We start from the raw sequence: 27,211 nt of genomic DNA on the forward strand, positions 1-27,211 counted from the left end.
ATGCTTCTAAGGTTTAACTTCAGAGTACAAGCAATCCTCATGTGCTATGATAAATGGCATACCTTGTAGAGATATTAACCTCAGCAAAATCCAGCAAAGTGTCGACACAGTGCAACCTAAAAACTCGATGTGTTTGAACAATAGGCTAACCTTTACAATGAGAAGGTTGCGCATCATTCTTGTTGTAGGATATGGTATGATCTCATGACTGAGCAGGTCCAACCGACTTTTCTTCAACAGAATTGCTGTGTAGTAACCCTCATCACCTCCTGCTCTCCACACCACAACAACGATGATGTCTCTCTCAGGAAATGTACCAGGTCGAACAAGACCATGCATTGTTCTTTAATTTTAAAAATGTAGGGTTGGGGGAGAAAAGGGGGGGGGGGCAGAAATAGTACAAGACAGCAAGAAAGGGGATGATAGAAAGCTTGTGTGACCATGGGCAGCACTCTTGAGGGACGAGAAGGAGTTGTACAAGACAACCGACAGAGGGAGTCTGTTCCACAGACGAGAGAATAGAGGGAAGAAGGATTGGAGGTGAGCATTCAGCTTCAAATTGGGAAGGGTGACCCAATGTGGAGACCATTTTTGTTTATGGCCACCGTGCGATGTACTACTTCAACAGAGAGCAAGCAGTGACATCGTTAATATTGTTGCGGTTCTCGGAACCGCATGCATCCAACAGATAGTGGTCCCAAGACAGTTATTCCATCATTATACGTGTAGATAGTCCCTTCCCTTTTGTCGAGCGGGACAACAGGGACGTGCGTTGCGATGATCTCATAGCTAGGTTTGCTTACATCATTTTTTTCTTCACTTCGTCCCTACTCTTCTTTTCTGATTATTCCCGAGGTAAATCTGAGCTACGTGCGCCTTCGCTGTGAGATGGGCCCTCACGGAGGCCAGCGCGTGTGACGCCGCTGCGAGGAAACGATGACACGAGCATTAACAGCGCAGAGTCCTCGTTCCCAACCGAGCCCACAACCCAACGTGTGTGGTGAGGCATACAGTGCGCTTGGCAATTCGAGATTATCGACTCGAACTTCTGATGATCTGGGGAAGATTGCCGGTTGCATTAAAAAGGCATACGAATGAATATCTCTGAAGAAGCTGCACGAATGGTGTTTTCACAACACAGGAAACACAGCCAGCACGACACCCACGCTGCACGAAACGCGTACGGAGGCCGATAAAGGCGACTCCACGCCACGTTGGGCGGGATGCGAGTGTGCGAAGTAAAAGTGGCGCGTTCCTTTTCAACCAAATATGTGATACATATTGTGTTCGCCCCACACACATGCTTCCGGAGTCGTGCGGACGTGAGCGCTGGCCACGTGCGTAATGGCTGAACCACGCGCACTGTATGGAATGTGCTCGAAGGCAGACACGTACGCCGCTCGTAACTTTGTTATCGTACAAAGCAGGGCACGAATGCACAGCTCGCGACTTTGTATCGTATTTCCTCAATATCTGACATATATCGGCGTTCGCCCCGTGCACACGCTAGCAGAATCGGACGAATGCGAGCACTGACCATGTGGCCCATGGCGGATCCATGCGAAACATGCATGGATTTATCCATAACAACGTACTTTCGGCCCTCACGGGCAGCAGCGGATTCCCTACGGATGGTGAACGTCTTCTCGTCTCTACGGCCAGCGAAATATTGTTCAGTGTGGGCCACGTCGGCGTGCGCGGAGCGGCGCGTTGATCGGTGCTGGTCGAACGCCCAAGCGGGCATGCAGGACCCACGGTCGGTCGCCAGTACATGGTCGGGGAGTTTTTGCGTGCCAATTTCGGTGTGGGCGATTCGTGTCATGTCGTGGGGTCGGAGTGGAATATTTTCGCTGTCTGAGATGACCTTGCCAGAAATTGAGTGGTGCGGTTTCCGCCAAAGTTAGTGGGCCGCGTGAGGGGTCGGGGCCAATCCGAGCGCCCGATTCAGGTGCTGACGCTTCGCTTCGGGGTGGCCCCCCACCCCGCGCTGCAAGTCGACAAAAGTCGGAGCAGTCCCTCCACCTTTCTCTCTCTCTCCCTCGTCTCTCTGCCCAACATTGCCACGACCCGCCTCCTGCTGCCTGGACGACGCCTCCACGTCTCCGCCCATACGACGTTGACCCCACCCGCCTACCTGGTCCCACCGACCACTCCATCCACACACTCTGGACTCTGCCCTTTCTCCACTCAAGCCCCTTCTTCATGCCAGTCTCCACGCACGCTGCTGAAGCAAGGGACGATGCGCCAGCTGCCGGATAACACACCACGGAGCATCCCCCCCCCCATATATGTATGTGACACACGAGCATAAACAGCGCAGAGCCCTCAACCAAACATGTGCGGTGAGGCATACAGTGCACTTGGCGGTTCGAGATTATCGCCTCAAACTTCTGATGATCTGGGGAAGATTGTCGGTTTCATAAAAAGGCATATGAATGAATGAATGTATATATATATATATATATATATATATATATATATATATATATATATATATATATATATATATATATATATATATATATATATATATATATATATATATATATATATATATATATATATATATATATATATATATATATATATATATATATATATATATATGAGCTTGGTGTTGGCGCAGTGGGATCCAAAAGGTCCTGAGTTCAAGCCACGTTGGGCCACTGAATTAATACACCAGGGGGTTGACTCAGCCTGTCATCCTTCCGAGGTCGGCGAAATGAGTACCAGTGTACTGGGCCAGTGTATACCCCGGTTAAAATAGGTGTACCATATCCCTGTGTCGTAAGAGGCGACCAGGGTTGCGTCAGGAAGGGCATCCGGCGTAAAACATGTGCCAAATCACTATGCGGATCATACTGATGATCCGCTGTGGCGACCCCTAACGGGAGCAGCCGAAAGAAGAAGATATATATATATATATATATATATATATATATATATATATATATATATATATATATATATATATATATATATATATATATATATATATATATATATATATATCTTCTTCTTCTTCACAGCGGATCATCAGTATGATCCGCATAGTGATTTGGCACATGTTTTATGCCGGATGCCCTTCCTGACGCAACCCTGGTCGCCTCTTACGACACAGGGATATGGTACACCTATTCTAACCGGGGTATACACTGGCCCAGTACACTGGTACTCATTTTGCCGACCTCGGAAGGATGACAGGCTGAGTCAACCCCCTGGTGTATTAATTCAGTGGCCCAACTGGGCTTGAACTCAGGACCTTTTGGATCCCAAGCCGCTGCCCTCACCACTGCGCCAACACCAAGCTCATTATATACACATATATACATACATACATACATACATATATATATATATATATATATATATATATATATATATATATATACATACATACATATATATATACGAGGTGTGTTCAAAAGGTATCCAACCTTAATTTTTCGTGCACAAACAAATGAAGCGAGGGAGGCGTGGTTTGGTGCACATATGGAGGCGATCCAAATCCATATGCGTGAATATTTTCCCACCTGCAGAAGCTCTCAGTCGCCGATGAATGAGGTGGTGTAAGTGAGCGCCGTCGGATTTTCGTTTTTAACCAACGAAAGTATTTCCTTTGCAATTATTTATTCAGCAAGCAGATAGCAAGCAAACTTTTAAAAACCACAGTTTGCCATGGATGCTCGCTTTCCATCAACCATTCTTTTTTTCCAACTTCAGTGCCAACTCACCCCCCTCACCCCTCACTCTCACTCTCAAAGCAACCATCCCACTCTTCTCCCTCCAAGCCTCCCTCTCACCTCTTTCAAAAATTCCCCCCTCACCTTTCTCCAACCTTTCACCCCCCTCACTCTTCCTTCTCTAAGTTGCCCCCCCTCTCAACCAACAGCCTGCCTCCCTCCACTGCCCTCTCACCTCCATCTCTTCACTCCACCTCCTCAAATCCTCAACTGCCATCTTCCTTGTCTCTTGTCCCCCTCTCTCCCAGCACCACAGAGCCTTTTCTCCTCCTCATTCGGCCCCCAAACCTCGCTATTCTGCAATACCCCACACTCCTTCAGCAACCCTCCTTACCTCCCCCCTCGTCCCTCGTCCTACCCTCCCCGCCCCCTCCACCTCCTGCACCCAAAGCCTCCTCCCCTACCTCTTCATTAAAAAGTGTGGACCTCAAATATCCGGGCCCTTCCCTCACACCTTTCAGATCCTTCCATAGAGGTTGCCACTGACCATCCAGACATTATCTGCCTAACAGAAACTGTCCTCTCCCAAGACGGGCCTGACTCCCAAGCAACTCTCCCTGGTTACTCCCTTCTACCGTATGACAGACCTGAGCCTCGTCCTGGTGGAGGTGTTGCTCTCTTCATCAAAGACTCTATTCCTCACTCTCCCTGCACTGCTCTCACTCCCCCACACCCTCAGGAATACCTCTGGCTTCGGCTTCCCCTCCACTCCCACCTCATGTTTATATGTGTACTGTACCGTCCACCGAACAGTGATGACTCCATCTACACCTCACTCTCCGAAAACATGGACCATCTTCTATCTTCTCATCCAAACTCTCTCTTCCTCTTATGTGGCGACTTCAATTGTCATCACGCCAGTTGGCTAGGTGTGGGTACCTCTCTCACCTGCCATGGGACATCAGCAAAAGCTTTCTGTGACTCATTGGGACTGACTCAATCGGTCAACTTCCCGACGCGGATCTCAACCAATGGTACTCCATCTCTTCTGGATCTGATTTTGACAAATTTCCCTGACAATATCTGCTGCTCTTCCTTCGCTCCAATTGGTTCTTCTGACCACGTCCTTGTTAAAGTGGACATCTCTCTGGCTGTTATCAGAGAACCACCTCACCGCCGTCGAGTCTGGCATTTCACTCAAGCCGACTGGCAGGGTCTCCGAGCAGCCATCAAACTTACAGACTGGTCTCCTATCACTACTTTCTCAAACATCAACTCATCCTGGGAATTCTTTCAAAGAAACTTGCTCTCCCTCATGCACAGATTTATCCCCTCTCGTGTTCAGTTGTCTTACCCTTCCTCCCGCCCTTGGTTTACTGGAGCTTGTGGCGAGGCAGTTGTCCTGAAACAACTTGCCTTTGCCTCATGGAAAGCAAACCCAACTGAGGGCAATCTCAGTTCTTTCCACAAAGCTCGGAACAAGTGTGTATCTACCCTCAGGAGAGCCAGAAAACAACATCTTTCTCATCTCAAGTCTGAACTCTCAAACCTCTCTCCCTCCTCAAAATCCTGGTGGCGTTTAATCAAATCTGTTTCTGGTGTATGTTCCCCCTCCATCCCCTCCCTTACCTCAAATGGCCGCACTGCTGATTCCACACGTGATAAAGCTGAATGTCTAAACTCGGTGTTTGCAGCTAAATCTTGTGTCCCAAACCCATCACTATCTCTACCCACTTTACCCAGTCGCACCCAACTGTCCCTGGACTCTGTATCCTTTTCTCCTGACAAGGTGGAGAGCTTGCTTTCAAACCTCGAGTCAGATTCTGCAACCGGTCCAGACGGCATCAGCCCACGTGTCCTCAAAGCCTGCTCTTCTGCTCTTGCTCACCCTCTCTCTGTTCTATTCACCCTCTCATTTTCCCAAGGTCATCTGCCATCTGCTTGGAAATCTGCTAACATCACTGCCCTGCATAAAAAAGGTGCAAAAACAGATCCCTGTAACTACAGACCAATCAGCCTTCTCCCAATCATCAGCAAGGTTATGGAATCCATCATCGCTTTCAGACATGAAATCCTTCCTCTTCTCCAATGGCTTGATTTCCAATCATCAATTTGGTTTCAGACCAGGTCACTCTACCCTGGATATGCTGCTACTGCTCTCCCATCAATGGATGGAGGTCCTCAATGCCAGACAGGAAATCCGAGCCGTATCCCTGGACATATCACGTGCTTTTGACACAGTCTGGCACCCTGCCCTACTCACCAAACTCTCTTCCCATGGTATTCAAGGCCATCTCCACTCATGGCTCGCAGACTTCCTCTCCTGTCGCAGTCAACGTGTGGCCCTAAATGGAGTTCTTTCATCCCCTCTTCCTGTGCAGGCTGGAGTTCCTCAAGGTAGCGTTCTGGGCCCTGTTCTTTTTCTGGTTTTCATCAATGATCTCTCGGACTCTCTGGAAAATCCTCTATTTCTCTTTGCCGATGACTCCACCCTCTGCCGTACCATCTGTCATCCCTCAGACCGGCAAGCAGCAGCTTCTTCGCTCACTGCAGATCTGGATAAAATCACAAACTGGTCCAACACGTGGAACATGTCTTTCAATCCACACAAATCTCACACTCTCACTATGTCTCTTCGAAAGGACCGTTTAGAAGAGCCCCCATCCACTTTCTCAACAATCCTCTGGAAGAAGTCTTTTCTTTCAAGCTTCTGGGTCTCACTATCTGCCATGACCTTTCCTGGGAAAGTCACATTTCCAACCTTGCCTCAAAAGCCAGTCGCCGACTGGGAATCCTCCGTCGTGCAAAGTCCTTCCTCGGCCCTCTTGAGCTCCTGACTACTTACAAAGCTTTTGTCCGTAGCCTGATGGAGTACTGCTCTCCCCTCTGGGCTGGTGCTCCTGCCTCCCACCTTTCTCGGCTTCACGCTGTCGAAACCAGGGCTTTTAAGATCATTGGCATCTCCCGCAATGAAGCTGAGTCTTTGGGCCTATCACTCAATCACCGCAGGTTGGTCGGTGGTCTTTCTGTCTTCTACCGACTCCTCTCCAGCCTTGCCCCCCCTGCTCTCTCTGCGATTTGTCCCAACCACATTTCCACAAGGCGCTCAAGGTCCGCCAACAACCCCCTTCTGGTAAAACTACCAAAATCACGAATCACTGCTCATCTTCACTCTTTCATTCCTCTTTTTTCCCGCCTTTGGAATAAACTTCCTCACTCTATTCTTTCCCATTCTTCCCTCCAGGCTTTCAAAACAGCTGTTCACCACCACCTCTTATCTTCCCCCCATCCAAATCCTCGATCTTTTCTACCCCCGATAATCCACCCAAGCCCACTTCCTTCAATTCTCCTGCTTTCCTTCCTGAAAGTCCCTGTAATGTCCATCTTCTCTTCGCCACGTTCCCCGTCCCATCCCCATCCCTCTCCCTTCCACAGTTCACCTAATGTGTCTGTTCCCCACTGTTTTGTCCCTTCCACTCCCGCCCCTCTTGTCTCATGCCTCCTTGCTGTGAGTTGTGTTAGCTCTCATACGAGCCTCGATCAAGGTATACAAAAAAAAAAAAAAAAAAATAAGATAGACAATTACTGCATTGAGTACACTTCTTCACTTTTAACATACCAGGGAGGTTGCAGCTCTATGGACATTATGTGTATTGTTTGGTGCATATTTGTACTTTTAACAATCTTCGACTTAAATATGCAAAAAATGATGAAAATGGAAGCCGTTTTACCATGGTTGACTCACTTGTGCAGACAATAGCAGGGGTGTACTCACTTTTGTTGCCTCCTCTTTCAGAAATATTCGTAATATGCCACATTGTTTTTATGGAATGGCGGTTTTGTACCTGCATCCATATTGCAGAATGACTACTCTATCATCAATTTTAAGCTTTTGCTTCCAGCACAGCTGCATAAAAAGTTACACTGAATTATTTACATATTTGTGAGGGGTGTACTCACTTTTGTGAGATACTGCACACACACACACACACACACACACACACACACACACACACACACACACACACACACACACACACACACACACACACACACACACACACACACACACACACACACACACACACACACACACACACACACACACACACACAATATTGCGTAAAGTGTTCGCCTGATTCAGACAAAACTTGGTGGACAAGTTGGGTGTGTGACTTGGCCGAATTGATTTGATTTTGATGAAGATCCGGATTCGACAATTTAATTTTTAAAAATGATTCTTCAGCATTGAGAGATCAGGGCAAAAATGATGTATGGCATGATATTTCAAACAGTTGTGGACGGATTATGACAAAACTTGGTGGACGAGTTGGGGAGGTGACAAGAACAAACCGATTAGATTTTGGTTAAGGTCTGGATGCAGATCCTGCCTTTGAGTGGGATACAAAACGTAAACTGTTCAGCATGGTGGAGGTATGTGCTCCACCAAATGCCGTTCTAGTTTCTTATTTGACTCATTCATCTGTGAGCATGAAGAATCATCCAACTGAAAAAAATCACCCGATCTGTGTATTCATCATACGAGTCATTATCTGCAGTCCATTGCTGATGTTTAGATCAACACATATGCTATCCCTTTGATTATGGTACCTTATGGAGCAATGTTGGCCAGGTGGTACATATGAAAGTTCCAAGATCTCGTGCTACCTGCTATCGAAATACAGGTGCACGCATGCACCTGTGGCTGTACATTCTACGTGCAGTGAGGGGAAGTTGAAAGGTCCTTCGCCATCCTCAACCATTAGTGAAATGCCCTGGACCAGCGAACATTGACGCTGATGCTCGTGCTTCTCTGTGGTTTCCAGGCAGTCACACTTTTAACCCAGTGGTGGGGAGTTTACAGATACCATTGGACCAAGTCACGTTTTTGGCTCAGAAACATTTTGTACAGGAGAAAATATTTTGACTTCTCACATGCAGTCTATGGAAAAGGTCATTCATACGCACCTGTAACAAGATGGTAGCCCTTTGTGTGTTTGGCCAGGTAGTCTCTGAAAGGGTCGATGACCTCCTGAAAGCATACCACATCTGGACGATGCCTAAACATACAAAATTAGCAGCTTGTTATGATTGCAAAAAAATATGCAGAAGTATGAAATGGTAATTTCAATTATATTGACCGAGACAAACACAAAAAAAATATTTCAAAAATAGGTCCTATCATTTAAAGCTTCATAAAAAAAAAAAACACAAGTGCAACTTTTTGTAGTTTCAATCTTCTTTCGTATGCAGCACAAAGCTGCGGGGTAGCACCATTGGCTGAGGGCACAGCTGTGCCGCTGATGCAATGCTCTCGATAGGTTTGGGCAGGAATTTGTTCATGCTAGCAATAGCCTGCCGACTCTTCGTGAAGAACACCATGATATCATTAACATCCAACAACTAATGCCTGCAGACAGGACGCCCAGTTTAACATCCATCCGAGGGACCGCACACACATTGATGAATCAACCCTGCCTGTGAAGCACAGGGACGACCGTTTGTATTATGGTCGGGATTAAAACCCAGACTCGACGGCTCAGAGGTAATCGTGCTCCGGTTTGCAAATATTAAAATAAACACAAGAAGTCGCAACCTACCTACCCGATTACTGCCAATGCATACGACCTTAAACCATTTTTTTTCTGGGCCTAAACATGAAGAGATATACGTGGAGAGTACTTGCATCACATTACCTGTTATGAACAATGATGCATGGTGCCAATAGAACCCCCATTGCAACCATTTAATAATGGGTGAGAAAACGAACGCGAACACAAAAGTTCATGCCATCTGGTCAGCATCAATTTGGATGGTGATGTGGAGGTGCATGATGGGCAAGTCCGGGGTGCCAAAAGAAAGATAGGTGTATGCAGGGCCATATTACAATTCCAATCTCTTATTTTTCTCACTGGGGGTATCCAAAGCCGATCTATCTCAACGTGATTGTTGTCATGTTATCTTCTCATCGTTCTCTACAACTGTTGTCGTTACCTTCACCATCGTGTTTGGTTGTTTGTCTGTGTTTGTGAGCAGGATATCTCAAAAAAGTAATGGACGGATTTGGACGAAACTTGGACAGGTTGGGTGTGTGACAAGGATGAATTGATTCGATTTTGGTGAAGATCCGAATCCGGATATGAGAATTTAAAAATTCCTTTGGCAATTCTTCACCGTTGAGGGATGGGGCCAAAAAACAATATACAGCATGATATTTCAAAAAGTTGTGGATCGATCAAGACAAAACTTGCTGGATGAGTTGGTTCGGTGACAAAAACAAGCTGATTTTAGTTAAAGTCAGCAGATCCGGTCCATCAGCGGGATACAAAACAAACTGTTCAGCCTGGCGGAGGCATACGCTCCACCCAGTGCCGTTGTAATTTGTGCAAATCAAAAAACGTACCTGACGGTTAACAAATGAATAACTAAAATATGTACTCTTCACTGGACCACCAAAAACTTGTAAATATCGCTTGAGGTGCTCGTGGACCACAAAAAAGCAAATGGTGGGAATGATGCATTTGATTGTAATGGTGAACATCGAGAATGTGAGGAAGCACGTGAAATATTGGTACTCACAGGGCAATGGTATTGCAGATAGCTCTTGACCTTTGTGGCAGACACTCTAGGTCCAGTCCATCAATGTTCCAGCTCAGCATTGTTATTCCATCATCATCAACATCTGGTTCATTACTTGCACTAACTGTTCCTAACCCGAAGTGACTATTCTCCGTTATAACTTCAAGCTGCCCCTCATCATGTTCAACTGCATCATCTAAAATTGTGATCTCTTCGATTTCGCTCGGTTCGTCATCTGAAACCAAGTCGATGACAATCGGTGTTGCACCTTCACTCTTTGGTTCTTGTACTGTCAGGTCTTCTGCAAACTCTTCATCACTCTGCCTAATTGTTATCATTATTTCTGTTTCCTCCACTCCACATCCTGAGTTATCTTGCATTCCCTCCTGATTCATCTCCTCAATGTGCTTTGATGAAGAGGTCTCTGTTACAATGTCCACATCAGCTTTTTGTTTACTTGCTTTTGCAGATCCTCCTGCAAATTCAAAATACGAATCCAAGGCTTTCTGCAAATGCACGGAGAGGGCATGGGGAAAGGAGAGGAGGGGTAGGGTGGAATTATTATGAAGATGAGCTACTGGTAGGAAGAGCAATACAAGCAAATACAAGGAAGTCATGCCATAGACAAAAGCCTATCAGAGGTATTCGGGTTGGTCTGCTTGCCATTGCCATTTGAACACAAACCTCATTAATCTGGGATTTCATCTTTAAGTCCAATATACTGTGTTTGTACAGCTGATAATCTCTCGTATCATAAGAATTGTGCAAATTATGACTAAAGCATGAAATTTCTACCAGTGTTAGTACATGCCATAAGCTTCATTTTCAGATCGGGAGGTAAGGCAGATTTGACCTCTGAGGACCGTGAGAGGTCAATGACCTCAAAGTATCAAAATATTGATGTTTGGCGTCATTGGTTAATGGTAAACATGTTTATGATGTACAAACCATGCATTTGTGTTCCAATAGAAGTGTCTACATATTCCACACAGTGTTGGTAGTTATTTACAGACGTCTATCTTTGACCTACTAGTCCTTGACACGAGAGACATCATGGACACCCCAGTGGCAGAAACTGTGAGGAAGATAGAGTCCCTTGGTGAGGAGCAGTACACAAAGTTTGTTGAAGAAAGACTGGAACTATGCACGAAGCCAGTTACAGAAACACTGCCCAAGGACAAGTTGCCACTCTTCAGTCGGCCACAGACCAAGACGCAGTCAAAGCAGCAGATCCAACTCACCGCAGTGAAGAGTGACTGTAGTCTCTTCTCGGGGCTGTATATTGCCTGCCAATCACGTGATGGGGATCTGGACCAGTTCTTCTGCCACGAGAACCAGGCAGCCCCACCAGCATTATCAACAGGAGGAAAACTGCGCCTTGGAGTCAAAGCAGATCCACTACACTGCCTGAAATCAGACCAACCCGAAACCACAAGCGCACCTGGGGTTAATGCCACAATCCTTGACGGAGCAGCTATTGTTGAAATGCTCAATCCTGAAACGGCAAAGACCTTTGAAGAGTATGTGAACACAGTCTTTGCACCTTACATCTCCACTCAACTCGAAAAGGTCAACAGACTCGACCTCATCTGGGATGTATATCTACCTGACAGCCTGAAAGGCACGACCAGACAGAAGAGGGGCAAGGGCGTCAGGAAGAGAGTGGCTCCCTCTACATCATGCCTAAGAACTGGAAGGACTTCCTTCGTGTGGATCAAAACAAGACTGAGCTCTTTGGTTTCCCGTCACGAGAGGCCATTCGTCTTCCAATAGCAGATGGCAAGGAAATGTATGCAACATGTGGAACTGAGGTCCTGTGCTCTCCTGCAGAGTCCGACTTGACCAGCCTCGCCCCATGTTCACACGAGGAGGCGGACACTCGCCTGCTTCTACCTGTGGCAGATGCTGTGCAGAAGGGATCAGGAAGGTGGCCATACGCACTGTGGATACTGATGTTGTGGTACTGGTTGTGGCTTCATTCAACAACATCAATCCTGATGAGCTGTGGATACCTCTTGGTACTGGATCCAGCTTCCAGCACATAGCTGTTCACCAACTGGCTGCCGCCAGGAATCCAAGGCAATGTGCTACTCTCCACATCTTCCATGCCCTCACAGGGTGCGACACTGTGTCTTCTTTCGCTGGCAGAGGGAAGAAGACTGCCTGGGAGATTTGGAAAGTGTTCCCACAGGTGACTGATGCCTTTGAAGAACTCTTACGCATGCCAAGTGATGTCAGTGAAGAGTCAATGTCACTGCTGGAGCGCTTCGTTGTGCTGATGTATGACCGCACCAGTGACACCATGGAAGTGAACGATGCTGGGAAACAGCTCTTCGCACACAAGTCTCGGGCTCTAGAAAACATTCCCCCAATGCAGGCAGCACTCCAGCAGCACATTAAGCATGCATCTCTCCAGGGCAACTGCTGGAACCAAACTCTGGTCCTGAATCCAGAGTTACCAATCCCATCTGACTGGGGCTGGACAAAGGAGGCCTCTGGGTGGCAGCCTCTTTGGACGACACTGCCAGAGGCATCAAAATCTTACCACGAACTGATCCGCTGCGGCTGCGAGAAGGGATGTACCGGCCGCTGCAAGTGCACCAAGGCTGCACTCAAGTGCACTGCATTTTCAGGAGACCGTTAGGTGCAATCAGACACTTTTATATTTATGCATCTATATGGATAATGTGTGTGTATTACATGTACTGGTATGTACTATACATGCGTCTGAGGTAACTGACCTCACTGTACTTTAAGCTTCTAGACTATGTTCAGTGCACATTGAAAATTAAGGTTGCACAGCTGATCTTGCAACACGATTTCATGAAGGCTGTTCTGGACAACACAATAACCTAAATGTGTATTTCAATAAATTTGTTTTCTGAGGTCACTGACCTCATTTAAAGTACTTGTTCAGTCACGGTTGCATCTTGTGATTATGTATAAAGGCTCTCCAGAAGATAAAGGGACCAACACATGGCAACATCCCTCTTTAATGATTCCCAAAACAGACAAAGTGCACCAGAATCGTGAAAAAAAAAATGACAATTTCAATGTAATTGAGGTCATTGACCTCTCACTATCCTCAGAGGTCAAATCTGACTTACCTCCCGATCTGAAAATGAAGCTTATGGAATATACTAACACTGGTAAAAATTTCATGCTTTAGTCATAATTTGCACAATTGTTATGATTATCTGCTGCACTATGTTGCTATATCCAATGTCTAATGCCCTTCTAAATCGTAGTCATGAAACGGAAGACCAAGAAAGAACCTGCAGAAGTAAAGAGCAAACATGGAGTCATCAGGACGAACCTGGATAGGATTCGGGTTTCAGCCGCTACTCCACAACCCTCAAACCCATCCAGGCGCAGCCAAGTGGGCATTACAGAAAAATTTCTGCAAGAATTCACTTCTCCTTAAAAAGCTAGATAATGAAAGAGAGGAATAGAGATGTGAAAGAACAAAGAACAAAGATGTTGGGATGAACCAGGACAGATAGATTTCAGCAGTTACTCCCCAGACTACTAAAGTAGTCCAACGTCTATTAATACCCTTTTAGAACATGTGATATATGTAAAGCTTCCTCCATGAGCCTCAAATTGGGCAAGTATAAAATGCAGGATGGCCAACTTGATGCCAATGTATTTCGTCATTTTGAAGCACACCAACACTGCCTGATAATGGAAGCACAATGCTGGTGCATATGGCTTTTTAGTTGCAGTGTGCTCCAAAGACAGATCAACCAGCAGCAGGTGGTGGTTGTTCAGCCAGTGAAAATCTTGTGTTTAGACAGCGAATGATGAGTGCGTCTTATTAGACCGACACGATGATCAACAATTATGCGCAGCTTGGACTGCGTATGTGCATTAACCTGAAATCTGCTCCTCACCATACACTTCCATGCTGAGAGGGGCAGAGCTTCCCTTGCATCAAGCAAGCAAAGTTTTATGTATACAAGAATATATGGGAGTATACAAGTTTTATATGGGAGTTTTATGTATACAAGAATATATGGGAGCTCCATATGGGAGTGGCCGAGGTGTGGGGGGTTTATGTGTGTGTGCGCGTGCGTGCACATGCAGACCCGCAGACGTCAGTGTGTTAATATACTTCTTCTTTAATAGCCACAAATTATTTATTTATTTTTTGTATCCCATGTTCTTACAATGAAGCTTGCCCAAGTCTTTCACGAACCGGCTAGCCAGGCCTGACGTTCGACTAAGGTTAGGGCAGGATTTTCGTCATTTCTTCAGGGTGGTGGCCATAGCTCACCAACTCTATACAAAAGACACCACATCTTTTACATCCGTCGACTTGTGCTGACAAACGGGACACCCAGTTTAACGTTCATCCAAGGGATTATTCAGGCTGCCAGAGGTAGCTCGCCTACTCTACACGAAGGACATCAAATCTGTAACATCCACTGACTAATGCCGACAGAGGGGACATCCAGTTTAATGTCCATCCGAGGGACGGAAAGCACATCGATGAATTACCCTGGATGACAGTTGATAGCTGGGTCGACATTCGCACCCAGGCTTGACAGCTTAGAGGCGAGTGTGCGGACCTCCAGGCCATCCTGCCAGCCCCCCCCCCCCCCACCAGCCACCATGTTAATATAATCATTCATAATGTTATTATTATGCTATTATCATTGGAAAGAATTGACTGATTAATCTGTGGTTAAAATAATTGACGAAAAATCTAACTTGGATGACGTGGAGGCCGGAGGCTGTATTGGAGGAAGATGTATCAACAATCTAAGGTATGTTGACGATACCACTCTGTTGGCAGAAAGTAAAGAGGACATGATGAAAATCTTGTTCACCAAGAAGATCGACGTGTTTGGATTGCAAGACAATCATGTGGAAATAGTGGAACGTTTCATCTTCCTGGTTTCTAAGATTGAAGTGAGTGTGGTTAGCGTTGGGGAGAACGGCAATGTCAGGATTGACAAGGATTTGGAAAGACAAAGATGTGTCAAAACAAACCAAGAGGCGGCTGGTGAATCCTCTGGAAAAATAAGTGCAAAATTAGATAGGTACCCAGAAGCATTGGAGATAGAGGGGTATAGACTGGTAGGTAGTGTCGTGTTCAGGCCGACTAACACCAACCGGGACGGATAGCCGAACGGTTTTACTTGCAGGCGAACGGCCGAGGTTCTTGGAGATTTATGGTGCGCACGGAATGGAAAGCGGCGGAACATGTACTCGAGCAGGGATACACAAGTTTATCCTCGAACCCACAACAAACAAACAAGTGAATTGAACAAATGAGGGTTTAATGAACATAAATCAAAGACTTATGATGAAAATAAACCAAAGGTGCAAATTAAACGTGAGGTAGAACTGAGCCTAATTTGAGACGTCTCCATTCAGTCACAAAAACAGACAAGGGGAAAGAAAAAAAATAAAACACATTGCTCCCTTTATGCCGGTTCTCAGCTTGCGTCAAGAGATGACCTTTTAGGTCCTCGAAACCGCGTAGCCACCGAGCGGGAGCGGGATCTTCCTTCATTAGGGCCCACAACCTGCCGTACAGTTTCTTCTCACAATCGAGATTGCCATACCGCTTCTCTCGGTAAAAGGTTCGCCCACAGCAAAGGGTGCAGCCTTTCTCCTTGAACATACAACCGGACGATTGCACATCAGGCCAAGAGACGCGTTCTTCTTCTCCACAAAGCATACAACTTCATGACCCAGCCAAACAGTCAATGGCTGGCGTCTTGCTCCAGCACGCGAGCAAATTCACATCAGCATGAACAACGAGAATCGTGCTGCTATTTTGTCGTGCCGAGAGGGACCAGAGCCTCACGCTTTGCCCTCTTGTCTCTCCAGCACCTTCTTCTCTTCGAAGCGTACAAACTCCACCGAACAGACAACGGTCAGCATCCTGTTCCTGCACGCAAACAAATTTGCCTCAGCATGAACAACAAGAATCGCGCTGCTACATTTCGTCGTCGCGTCGAGGAGAAGCCAGAGAGGTCCTTTGTGTTCTGACCTTCGTCTTCACACTATCATCCTCCCTCTTACATCACACCGACCAATCATCAGCCTCTGGGGCTTGGCCGGCCAGTTGTTGTTAAAATGTCGTTCCTTTTTATAGCCAGCCTTGTAAATGCAGAAATGTAGGAAAAGGTCACAGGGGGCAATCACATACTGGGAGAAACTAGCCTTAAACCCTACATAGTTAACACAGCACCACCCCCCATGCGGTGACACAGAACAATCTTAAGCTCACAGTTTTCCCAACTTGATTTACATCGAAATGTCTCCTACTCATCCACGGACCATGCTATGCTATACAATCCTATATTTATGATGAAATTCCTCCATCGAGACCACAAACATGACATAAGAATTAGATAGGGACCTATAGACTGGTTTGATGTCCAGCAAATCGGATTTCATGAGGCATTTTTGAGGAAAAGCAAACAAATAGGTGTATCTGGAGCAGATTTTTGTGCTGAGTATGAATATGTTGTTTGTGTTTCCCAAATTTGCGTAATTTGGTCACTAATTAAGGTCAATTAGTGCAAAACTCATATTTTTACAAAATATGTTTTATTTTGCATCCCAAATACAGATATGCAAACTATTTGTCAATGTCTTTTATATTAAATCATACATATAGTCAAAGTTTAAAAATTAACAGAAAACGTGAAGGAGATATTCACTTTATTCATGAATATATCCTAAACGGCTGGACTTTTCATTTTTTTTACGGTAGGATGGATTGCTACTTATTTTGGACAGCAAAATACACCAGTGACCACAGTACCCTGGCTTCCATCATTGCATTGGGTCTGTTGTACATGAATATAATGTTTGTTTTGTAGATTTCGGCTAATTAGAAGTGTTCATTTTAGTGTAAAATACGGATTTTCATCTAAATAACTTAATATGCAAAATGCACCAGTACCACAGTTCTCTGGCATCCATATTGCTTTGGATCTGGGTTACAGGAAGATGATGTTTGTGTTAAAGATTTGGGTTAATCTTAGACAAATTAGCATGCTAATTAATGATGATAATTAGTGCCGCCAATGGTTCGTTAGTGCAAAATACTAAGTTTCATGAAATTAACTTGAAATATTGAAATCATGAAAGGTGGATTTCACAACCATAGTTTCCCCACCATGAAACCGCAACAACATTGTTGAAACAACTTAAGGACTAGTCCAGCATGGGAAAGATGACTGCAATGTACAGTGTATGGTGGGAAGCCTTTTATTGGGCCTTATTTTTGCATTTTGCAGTTTCTGAGTCACTACATTTGCAAGCCTCTGTGCATTGCAAGTTCCATTTCTTGCATGAACACCTATTGCTGACAACTCTTTGTGCAACCACACTCTACAATGTCTTTGCAAGCCTTTGGAATGGGAGGAAGAGATGTGAGCACAGGTTTAAGAACCCCGTCAACCAGTTTCCATCCGGACTCAGTTGGGGAAGGAATGACTGGCTTGGGATGGCAGGCCTCTATCCATACAAGGCTTTGGTAGTTAGCCCGTTGTATGTGATATTGAGCAACATCACTTGATGGTGGCATCGAATCTGGTGCATTACATTTACTGAACAGCTTCACCCGGGCCTTGTCACAGTTCTGGGATGAGGTCTTGTAAATGTGACAGATGAATTTCTCGGCATCATCAGAAACGTCCATGGACAGAGTTGGTGACCTTCCAAGATCCTTCAGGAGATTGCTGTGTTCAATGAATACATTCCATGCGGACTTCTTGGAGTGTCCAGATAAGTATGATACGGTATCGCAAGCTGTAATGGCGTGGAAGGCTGGAATTGTTTCATATACTTGGTCACTAAAGCCAAGTTGTTTCCTAATGTCATGAATAGGAACATACTTCAGCTTTTTCGATGTTCCAGCCTTGAGCCACAACTGCGAGCAAGTCAGTTTGTTGAAGTGTGCCAAAAGTAAGATCAGGATATCTGTATCACGAGCAGTCACCACTATTGTTTGTTCATTGCTGTGAATGCAATGAAGTACAATACGAGTATCCGCCTCCTCATGGGTGCTTTCCAACAAATCTGTGTTCATGTTCGCATCAGTACTTCGTACCTCCATCTCGGTACCTTCAAACCTCCACCAACAACAATGGTCTTCTCACTCGGAGCTGCAGCAAGTGCATTAGAGAGATACAGGCAAAGGTCCCTCTTGTTGTCAGTAGATGCCATGAAGTCTGTCCATTTGTTTGGAAGGGGTACATCATAGTCTTCAATCAGTCAACGAATTGGCTTGGACTTCTTCGTACGCTTTACTCGTGTATCGCCTTTGATAGACAGGTCATTGTACCGATTGAATGTCACATCATTCCTATTGTAGGCTTCTCCCTGCTTCAAAACGTGATTGACAACTACATCAGCATATTCCCCGAACGTATTCAGATCCATTGGCTTCCCCAATGACATTATCATTGCTTGTCCATCTATTATTAGACATGAAGACTCACTGATGGTAATTTCTGTAGGACAGCTCATGTCCTTCGTCAACAGGTCCAATAGAATGGATTCGGTACCTGTTCGGAGAGTGCCAGACGTGTCAGCAATGCTCACTGGTACTTTCATCAATTCATGGTTCATGATGTTGTTTGGATCAACTGTTCTGCCAGCCCTGTATGCCGTGATAAGTCTCTGTGTGAAATTCCTGTCGGCTTTCAAAGTTTCCATCTTTCCTTTTGAAGTATTTGACGCTACATGTACATTATACAAGGATGCGAAAGTGAGAGCTTTTGTCTTTGGCAATGGATCCCTGAAATTCACCTTTTTAATCGACCATTCTATCCTTCACGAACGTCTCCAGCTGGTTCTGTCCCAGTTGCTCTGCCTTCAGCAGCGACTTCTCTACATCAGCCGTTGCCACGTCTCGAGTTGCAATATTCAGCAGGGCGTCAGGCCTGTCTGCTATTTCGTCTGCCATGACCTTGAATCTCGTCAACACCTTCTAATTAGCCGAAATCTACAAAACAAACATTACATTCATGTACCACAGACCCAATGCAATGATGGAAGCCAGGGTACTGTGGTCACTGGTGTATTTTGCTGTCCAAAGTAAGTAGCAATCCATCCTACCGTAAAAAAATGAAAAGTCCAGCCGTTTAGGATATATTCATGAATAAAGTGAATATCTCCTTCACGTTTCTGTTAATTTCAGAACTTTGACAATATTTGTCTGATTTAATATAAAAGATAGACAAATAGTTTGCATATCTGTATTTGGGATGTAAAATAAAACATATTTTGTAAAAATGAGTTTTGCACTAATTGACCTTTGAACTTTATTAGTAACCTAATTAGGCAAATTTGGGAAACACAAACATATTCATACTCAGCACAAAAATCCGCTCCAGACACACCTATTTGTTTGCTTTTCCTCAAAAATAAGCACATTTTAAAATTTCTTGCCCAGCTTACTAGAATGATTGGAGATTGAGGGGTATAGACTGTTAAGTAGCTTGTGATTGCGTGCATCTGTGCTGAGTGTGATGTCTCGTCAGGGGATCGTGTGTAGTCGGTGTTGTGTATGATTCACCCGAAAACTGCCTTCGACCATGTAACCCCCCCCCACCTTCTAACGAATAAAAAAAAAGTTGATAGTAAAATTCACAAACTTTAAAAAAAAAATTTTTTTTTTTTACACAAGCATTGTTATTAAAATATGCTTGTGTAAAAATGAATGAATTCGAGAGAAGTGCTGACTCATGCCATGACGTTTCTCTTCTAAGAAGTCATGGTTGTTTTGCATTTGATGCACTATGAAAATTATATAAGTGAACTCTCTGCATGCATGTTCTCAATATGTAGAAATAGCTAATTTCTTCCATTCTGTTCATTCTCCAAATTATAACTTGGAGTTTTAGTTTAAAACGCATTATTAACTCCATCACCAAAGGTGAAGGAGGTTATGTTTTCATCGCTCTCTGTTTGTTACTTGCAAAATCGAAGCAATCAGCATCGAAGGATCAGATGATCGCGCAGCAATCAGCATCATCGCCACCAAGCAAAATGGGCCAACGACGAGCCGCCTTGCAATCAGGGGAGTCTCCCTGTGGGAGGGTGGAGTGTCTTCCTCTTCCTCAGGGCAAGGGTGGAGGGTGTGGAAAGGCACACAGAAGCACAGACTGCAAAGTGCTTGAAGTGCAGTGCTGTAAAGAGTCATTCCATCTGAAATCACCAAATTTAAGAAAATGTTCCCAATTGACCCCCTCAGATTTACTTTAAAAACTTTCATAAAATAGTTCCCCAGGTATCAAAATGAAGCTGCGTAAAATTTTAGGTCCATAGATGCGGTCAACTCCGAGATATTGAGGGTTGAAAATGTGGTTGCCCTATTTTTTATTGTCGTTGTGAGCATCACAAAATGAACGGCTACTTTTAAACTTCCACAACTTTTTAAATATTAATGCTGGAGCCTTGAAATTTTCAGAGATTTTTTTTTATAACCGCTCTGTAAGAAACAAACATAAAACTGAATATACCTCCATTAAATTTTATGACCTGATCAGTTGAAATCCAGAAAAAAAAAATGTTGGTTTTGTATGAAGACCCAACTTTGAGACCCCATATATTTTTATTGACCCATCCCAGAAGCTTGAAATTTTTTCATTTAATAACTGCATGGTCGTAGTATTCAAATACATGTTTACTTTTCTTAATCAGTCATATATAATACAGTCATGATCCCTCAAAAATTGAAATTTTTCATTTTTCCCCAAAATTCAGGTGAGGATTGCAAATATATGACAAGGTATACCACTTCAAATTGTTCATCATTGGAAAGAGCATATTCAAGTTTACAAAAGTGTCAAATATCAAAGTGGTATAATGTTTCTATCAACATTTTCAAAATATTTGAATAAATGATGTTCTGCCAGTGCTCTGCGCATTGTGTGTGCTATTTAATGAAGTCCTTTTACATGTAGTACATGTATATACAATGTACATACACATCATCTGCTATTAGGATACCATGAGCACAATACTTTGAAATTTGAATTTGTAATTCTTTGTTTCTCATTTGTAAATAGCAAGAGCTTAACTCATCTGGCTGGGGCTAAAAAGAGAACTCAGGAATAGTGGCTGATCTGCTGATGTCAGCAGTGTACATAATATAGTTACATTCAAGGGAGAACATTTGTTGGGTTCCTTTGGTCCATGTGATGAAAGTTATTGATGCTCCCCTAACATCAATTGGGAGGCAGTACAAACTCCCACCTGACTTGGAAAAGCAGATCAAGGACCAATTCAAATAATTTATGTGAAATGTTTTATTACATTGTTATTATATTGCAGTATGCGATATACTTTTGTATTATTAATTTGAATCAGAGAACTAATCATTCATGATTTCCATGGTGCCCACACCATGTTCACAACACCATTCACAACAGTTATAAAAAAGAATAGAAAATATATTTTAAAAAAAATATACCACTTTGATATTTGACTTTTGTAAACTTGAATATGCTCTTTCCAAAGGTGAACAATTTGAAGTGGTTGACCTTGTCATATATTTGCAATCCTCACCTGAATTTCGGGGAAAAATGAAAATTTTCAATTTTTGAGGGATCATGACTGTATTATATATGACTGATTAAGAAAAATAAACATGTATTTGAATACTACAACTATACAATTATTAAATGAAAAAAATTCAAGCTTCTGGGATGGGTCAATAAAAAAAATATATGGGGTCTCAAAGTGGGGTCTTCATACAAAACCAACATTTTTTTTTCTGGATTTCAACTGATCAGGTCATAAAAATTAATAGAGGTATACTCTGTTTTATGTTTGTTTCTTACAGAGCAGTTATAGAAGAATAACCTCTGAAAATTTCAAGGCTCTAGCATTAATATTTAAAAAGTTGTGGGAGTTTAAAAGTAGCCGTTCATTTTGTGATGCTCGCAACGACCATAAAAATAGGGCCACAACCACATTTTCAACCCTCAATATCTCGGAGTTGACCGCATCTATGGACCTAAAATTTTACGCAGCTTCATTTTGATTCCTGGGAACGATTTTATGAAAGTTTACAGTAAATCTGAGGGGGTCAACTGGGAGGCCTCTGGTGATATGAGGTGGAATGACTATATAGAGAGTCTGACCATCTATTGTTCTGCTTGTACAGAGCGATCCGGCTGTGTGATTGGTCAATCGACATCAAGTGGTTTTCATGGAGCCATTTTGTCTTCCAAGCAAGTTACTTCTGGGTTCGTGTTCGTACAGAAGTGGCTTTTTTTGTATACCTTGTTGAGGCTCGTACGAGAGCTAACACACAACGCACAGCAAGGGGGCATGAGACAAGAGGGGCGGGAGTGGGAAGGATAAAACAGTGGGGAACAGACACATTAGGAGATCTGTGGAAGGGAAAGGGATGGGATGGGGAACATGGGGAAGAGAAGATGGACATTACAGGGACTTTCAGGAAGGAAAGCTGGGGAATTGAAGGAAGTGGGCTTGGGTGGATTATCGGGGGTAGAAAAGATCGAGGATTTGGATGGGGGATGATAATAGGTGGTGGTGAACAGCTGTTTTGAAGGCCTGGAGGGAAGAATGGGATTGAATAGTGAGGGAGTTTATTCCAAAGGCGGGAAAAAAAAAAGAGGAATGAAAGAGTGAAGGTGAGCAGTGATTGGTGATTTTGGTAGTTTTACCAGAAGGGGGGTGTTGGCGGACCTTGAGCGCCCTGTGGAAATGTGGTGGGGACAAATAGCAGAGAGAGCAGGGGGGCAAGGCTGGAGAGGAGACGGTAGAAGACAAAGACCACTGACCAACCTGCGGTGATTGTGCAATATTTTGTGCAACCAAAATATTTTGTGTAATATTTTGCTAGATTTTGGTGGAATTATAGTATTCTGTGAGGCATGGGCTGCTCTGTTCGACCAGGGCAAGGCCGAATAATGCCCAGGCTCCCTCATGACAAGGTCAAATGTGTAATTTGGTCAGCAAAACTATGCAAAGTTGGATGGTTCCCTCTGCTTACTCATATTTGTGTTCGATAAGTACCTAATAAGGACCGTTATTTCGTATTTCATGATCAATTTGAATGTTGTATCGTGACTTGATATTGTTGTAAACCAAGTATAGTAAAACTCGTCGTATGCACATGCGGCTCCGACTTGTGCGAGGTGAATGCAAGGAATTTGGCTGAAATGTTACAATCATTCATTGTTTCTTTCATTCATTCTTGCATCGCATTTAAAATTTCCTGCTTGTACTGCAATCCGTCTCATTGAATACAATATTCATCATCGTGGCGGTCTGGCATCCATGGTCGTTGGTCGATTCATTTGGAACCCCAAATTCCATGGAGAACCACTACAGATTACCGGTTTTAGTTACATCACTGTGTCAATCTCTCGAGTGGTTGGTTAACCAACTAGTGTGGCACTCGGTAGAGCGCATACCTCCACAAGGCTGAACAGTTTACGTTTTGTATCCCACTGATAGGCAAGGTCTGGATCCGCACCTCAACCAAAATCTAATCGACTTGTTGTCGTCACCGAACCAACTCATCCACCAAGTTATTTTTCATAACTCATCCACAACTTTTTGAAATATCATGCAACATATCGTTTTTGGTGCCATCTCTCAATGGTGAAGAACCAGTTAGAAATTAAAAAATTCTCGTATCCGGATCTTCACCAAAATCGAATTAATTTGTCCGTGTCACACACCCAACCTGTCCACCAAGTTTTGTCCGAATCTGTCCACGATTTTTGAGATATACTCCTCACAAACAGACAGGGGTGAAAATATAACCTCTGTCCACCTTCAGTGGTGAAGGTAATTACATACTGTACATTATCTTATCTCAATAACTCCTGGAAAATCCTTTTTATCTCTGCCATGACATGTTTCATCCTCCCGACAGACAGGTAGCAGCCTCTTCCCTCTCCTAGACCTTGACAAAATCACAAACTGGTCAAACACTTGGAACATGGCTTTCAATCTTGAGAAATCCCACTCACTCACTCTCCCTCTGAAAGGACCATTCCACAAACCCTCCCATCTGAAAGAAGTTTCGTCACTCAAACTCCTGGGTCTCACTCTCAGCCATGATCTCTCTTGAGCAAACCACATTTCAAAGTTGGCCTCCAAAGGCAGACGCCGACTGGGCATCCTTCATCGTGCAAGGTCCTTCCTTGGCATACCTGAGCTCCTTTCCACATACAAGGCTTACATCCACAGCTTGGAGTACTGCTCTCCCCTCTGGGCTGGCTCCCCTGCCTCACATCTTGCTCAGCTTGATGTCGTGGAAACCAAGGCCTTCAAGATAAATGGAATCTCTCATGATGAAGTTGAGTCGATGGGCCTATCACTTCACCATCAACGACAGGTCAGTGGTTGCTCTCTCTGTCTTCTTCTGCCTCATTTCTGGTCTTGCACCCTCTGCCTTCTATGTGCCCCAAGTATCTGCAGGCCACAGGTGGTCCACCAGTAACCCCTCCTCGTGAAACTGCCTAAATCCAGAAGCAATGCTCACCTCCACTCATTTATCCCTATCTTTTCCCACCTGAGGAACCGCTTCCCACACTCTTCAATCATTCTTCCTTCCGGGTCTTCAAGACAGCTGTTCAACACCATCTCAGGTCATTCCCCATCCAAAGCCATGATCTTTTCCACACCCATTAAACCACTCCCACCCTTCCCAAAAGTTTGTGTGTATTGATCTTGTCAACCCCTTGCGTTTCCTCCAACCCTCGTCACCTGCATCCCTTGTTTGTCTGTTGTTCCTGTTGATGTTGTTGCTGTTGTGATTTCCCCTTTCTCCTGTTTCTTTTGTTGTTTTGTGTCCTGATCTGTTCTGTGTCCTAGCTCTTCCAAGAGCCCATATCATGTATAACCACCCCCCTCCATCCCCCCAAAAATCCATTTCTAAGACAGATTTGTGCTTCCAAGTAATCCTGTCAAAGAGCTAAGTTCGATAAAATGAGAGCCATTGGACCTGTGCTGTATATATACTCGCGAGCAGGCACAATCTAACAGCTGATTAAACAAACATGAGCAGTTAGTGCACACTAGTGGTTCGATCAACATAGGCATGTGAAATAACTAATTGTTCAAAAAGTATGCTATCCATAACCTTGTCATCTACTGAGATTATCGATGGAGACATTCCTTATAATCTGATATTAACCCGAAGGCTGTAATATCGATCGTTTGGCAGCAAGTACGATTTGAACCTGGTTGGATTACAACTTTTCGCAATACCCAGCGGTAGCACGAACCAATATTGTTCCTTAGTTCTTAAGCCCTTGTCCTCGTCCTTGTCCCACAACCACTGCTAGCCTTGAGCCTCCTGCTCTTCTTCCCTTTCCAAATTTCTCCGAGCACCAAGCTGCTCATGACTCACATCACTGAGATAAAGAAAACAACAATGATCAGCCAATTGGAGGCTCTTGCTTGACCTCTTCTAAAACCTAATCATCCAAAGCTGTGTGATCGCCTTTTAACCCCTGCCTTGCTGATGCCAATTTTACACTCTGCAGGAGCCACCCCACATGGCTTAGGTACACGTGCGTACACACACACACACACACACACACACACACACACACACACACACACACACACACACACACACACACACACACACACACACACACACACACACTATTGTGACTTGATATTGCTGCCACTCTGTCTCCTGGATGATTTCTTCCCGGTAGGGGTCAACAACATCCACACGACTAAAAGACTATGTTCCAGGCCATTTTTACTTCCAATTTCAAATCGATTTCAAAACTGCAGGAGCATCTTGCTATTTTCATGAAATTTAGTTTCCAATTTCATGAATTTTGTATTCGACTCAAGCCTGCTCTGTTCTATTTTAACTACAAAATCCACTTTCAACTCTGTCATCATGGCCTGAAGCATCTTCGCAATGTCTCCTTGTGTCCCATCTTCCAATCCAGAGGGGGGGGGGAGGTGCTCCTTTGAGTGATAGTCAGGAGGGAGGTTCCTCTGCTAAGCTCCTCCCCACTGTTAAACTCACCCACTGGTGGCCTCGTGTTCAAGCACGTGCACGCCTTCATCCACCTCTATTTCCTTCCGACGCGTGCCATTTTATTTTCTTTTTTTTAACCAAGATGGACAATGACAGAAACAGAGGGGATAACTGAAGAGTGAAAAAGAGAAGGGTGCGAACAGAAGCAAGGCAGGTGTGTTGTCCAGTGCTGTTAATGTTTATTTCATGGAATGGTCTTCCAGGGAAGGTGGTAGAAGCAGGGCTGTTAATAGGTTTAACAATCGATTTAGATAAGAAACAATGGGCATAGAGGGGTACAGGGATATTTGTTGGAATGATAGGTACCTTAAGATTAGAGCCAGGTGTGATCGAGTTGTCATGTGTGCAAGTTGGAAATGTCCGATTGTGTTGCATTTGTATCATGTCAATGTGTAGTTGTTGTTTCACACGCCACCTGTTATTTCAACAGCACGACAGGGAATCAAACTCAAGACCCCAAGATCTGAAGCCAACCACCTCAACTGTTAAGCCAACACCACGATTAGAATGTGTAGTAGTCAAGTCATGAGAAAATAATAAGAATTAAAAATTAATAAACGAGAGTTTATAGAATTATAATTCAACTAAAATGACGCAAAATAAAAAAAAATTACAAAAGTTTACCGCCTTTGCTGCAGCGACTTTTACACCACCTTATTTAACACGTACATTAATTATTCGTGTCTGTTGTTTGTGTCCTTTATGTCGTCATTAGAAACAGTGAGTTTCCTGTTTGGAATTATCTTCAATTTTGTTTGACTGCCAGGCAGCATAAATATATTATCTCACTCCTCTCTGCGCATGCGTGATCAAGACTAATTCAGAGACAAAACACTGCTAAACTACAGGTTCATCATCTGATTAATGTTCAAAATATAACATTCAATTGAAATTAAGTTGTTCCTCGATCATAAACTGACATTTG

The 27,211-nt window shown here is 44.1% G+C and overlaps 1 protein-coding gene across 8 annotated transcripts in view; it reads right to left on the bottom strand.

Moving 5' to 3' along the window:
* The window catches only part of TDP2 (tyrosyl-DNA phosphodiesterase 2), a 40,202-nt gene that overhangs the window by 6,991 nt on the left and 6,000 nt on the right, over nucleotides 1–27,211 (bottom strand). For 7 of the 8 annotated variants that reach the window (XM_085896015.1, XM_085896020.1, XM_085896019.1 and 4 more), the window contains 3 exons: nucleotides 10,263–10,768; nucleotides 8,652–8,743; nucleotides 151–269 (listed from right to left, as the gene is read on the bottom strand). In XM_085896015.1, coding sequence (XP_085752141.1) covers nucleotides 151–269; nucleotides 8,652–8,743; nucleotides 10,263–10,768 — 717 coding nt within the window. Of the gene's footprint in view, nucleotides 1–150; nucleotides 270–8,651; nucleotides 8,744–10,262; nucleotides 10,769–13,578; nucleotides 13,603–27,211 lie in introns of those variants that run through there. The other variant, XM_085896021.1, reaches the window with a different exon arrangement.

This window comes from Eptatretus burgeri, chromosome 9 (genome assembly GCF_056783735.1).
Source record: "Eptatretus burgeri isolate ZD-2024b chromosome 9, Ebu_testis_v1, whole genome shotgun sequence".
In the NCBI taxonomy this organism is placed as follows: Eukaryota; Metazoa; Chordata; class Myxini; order Myxiniformes; family Myxinidae; genus Eptatretus; species Eptatretus burgeri.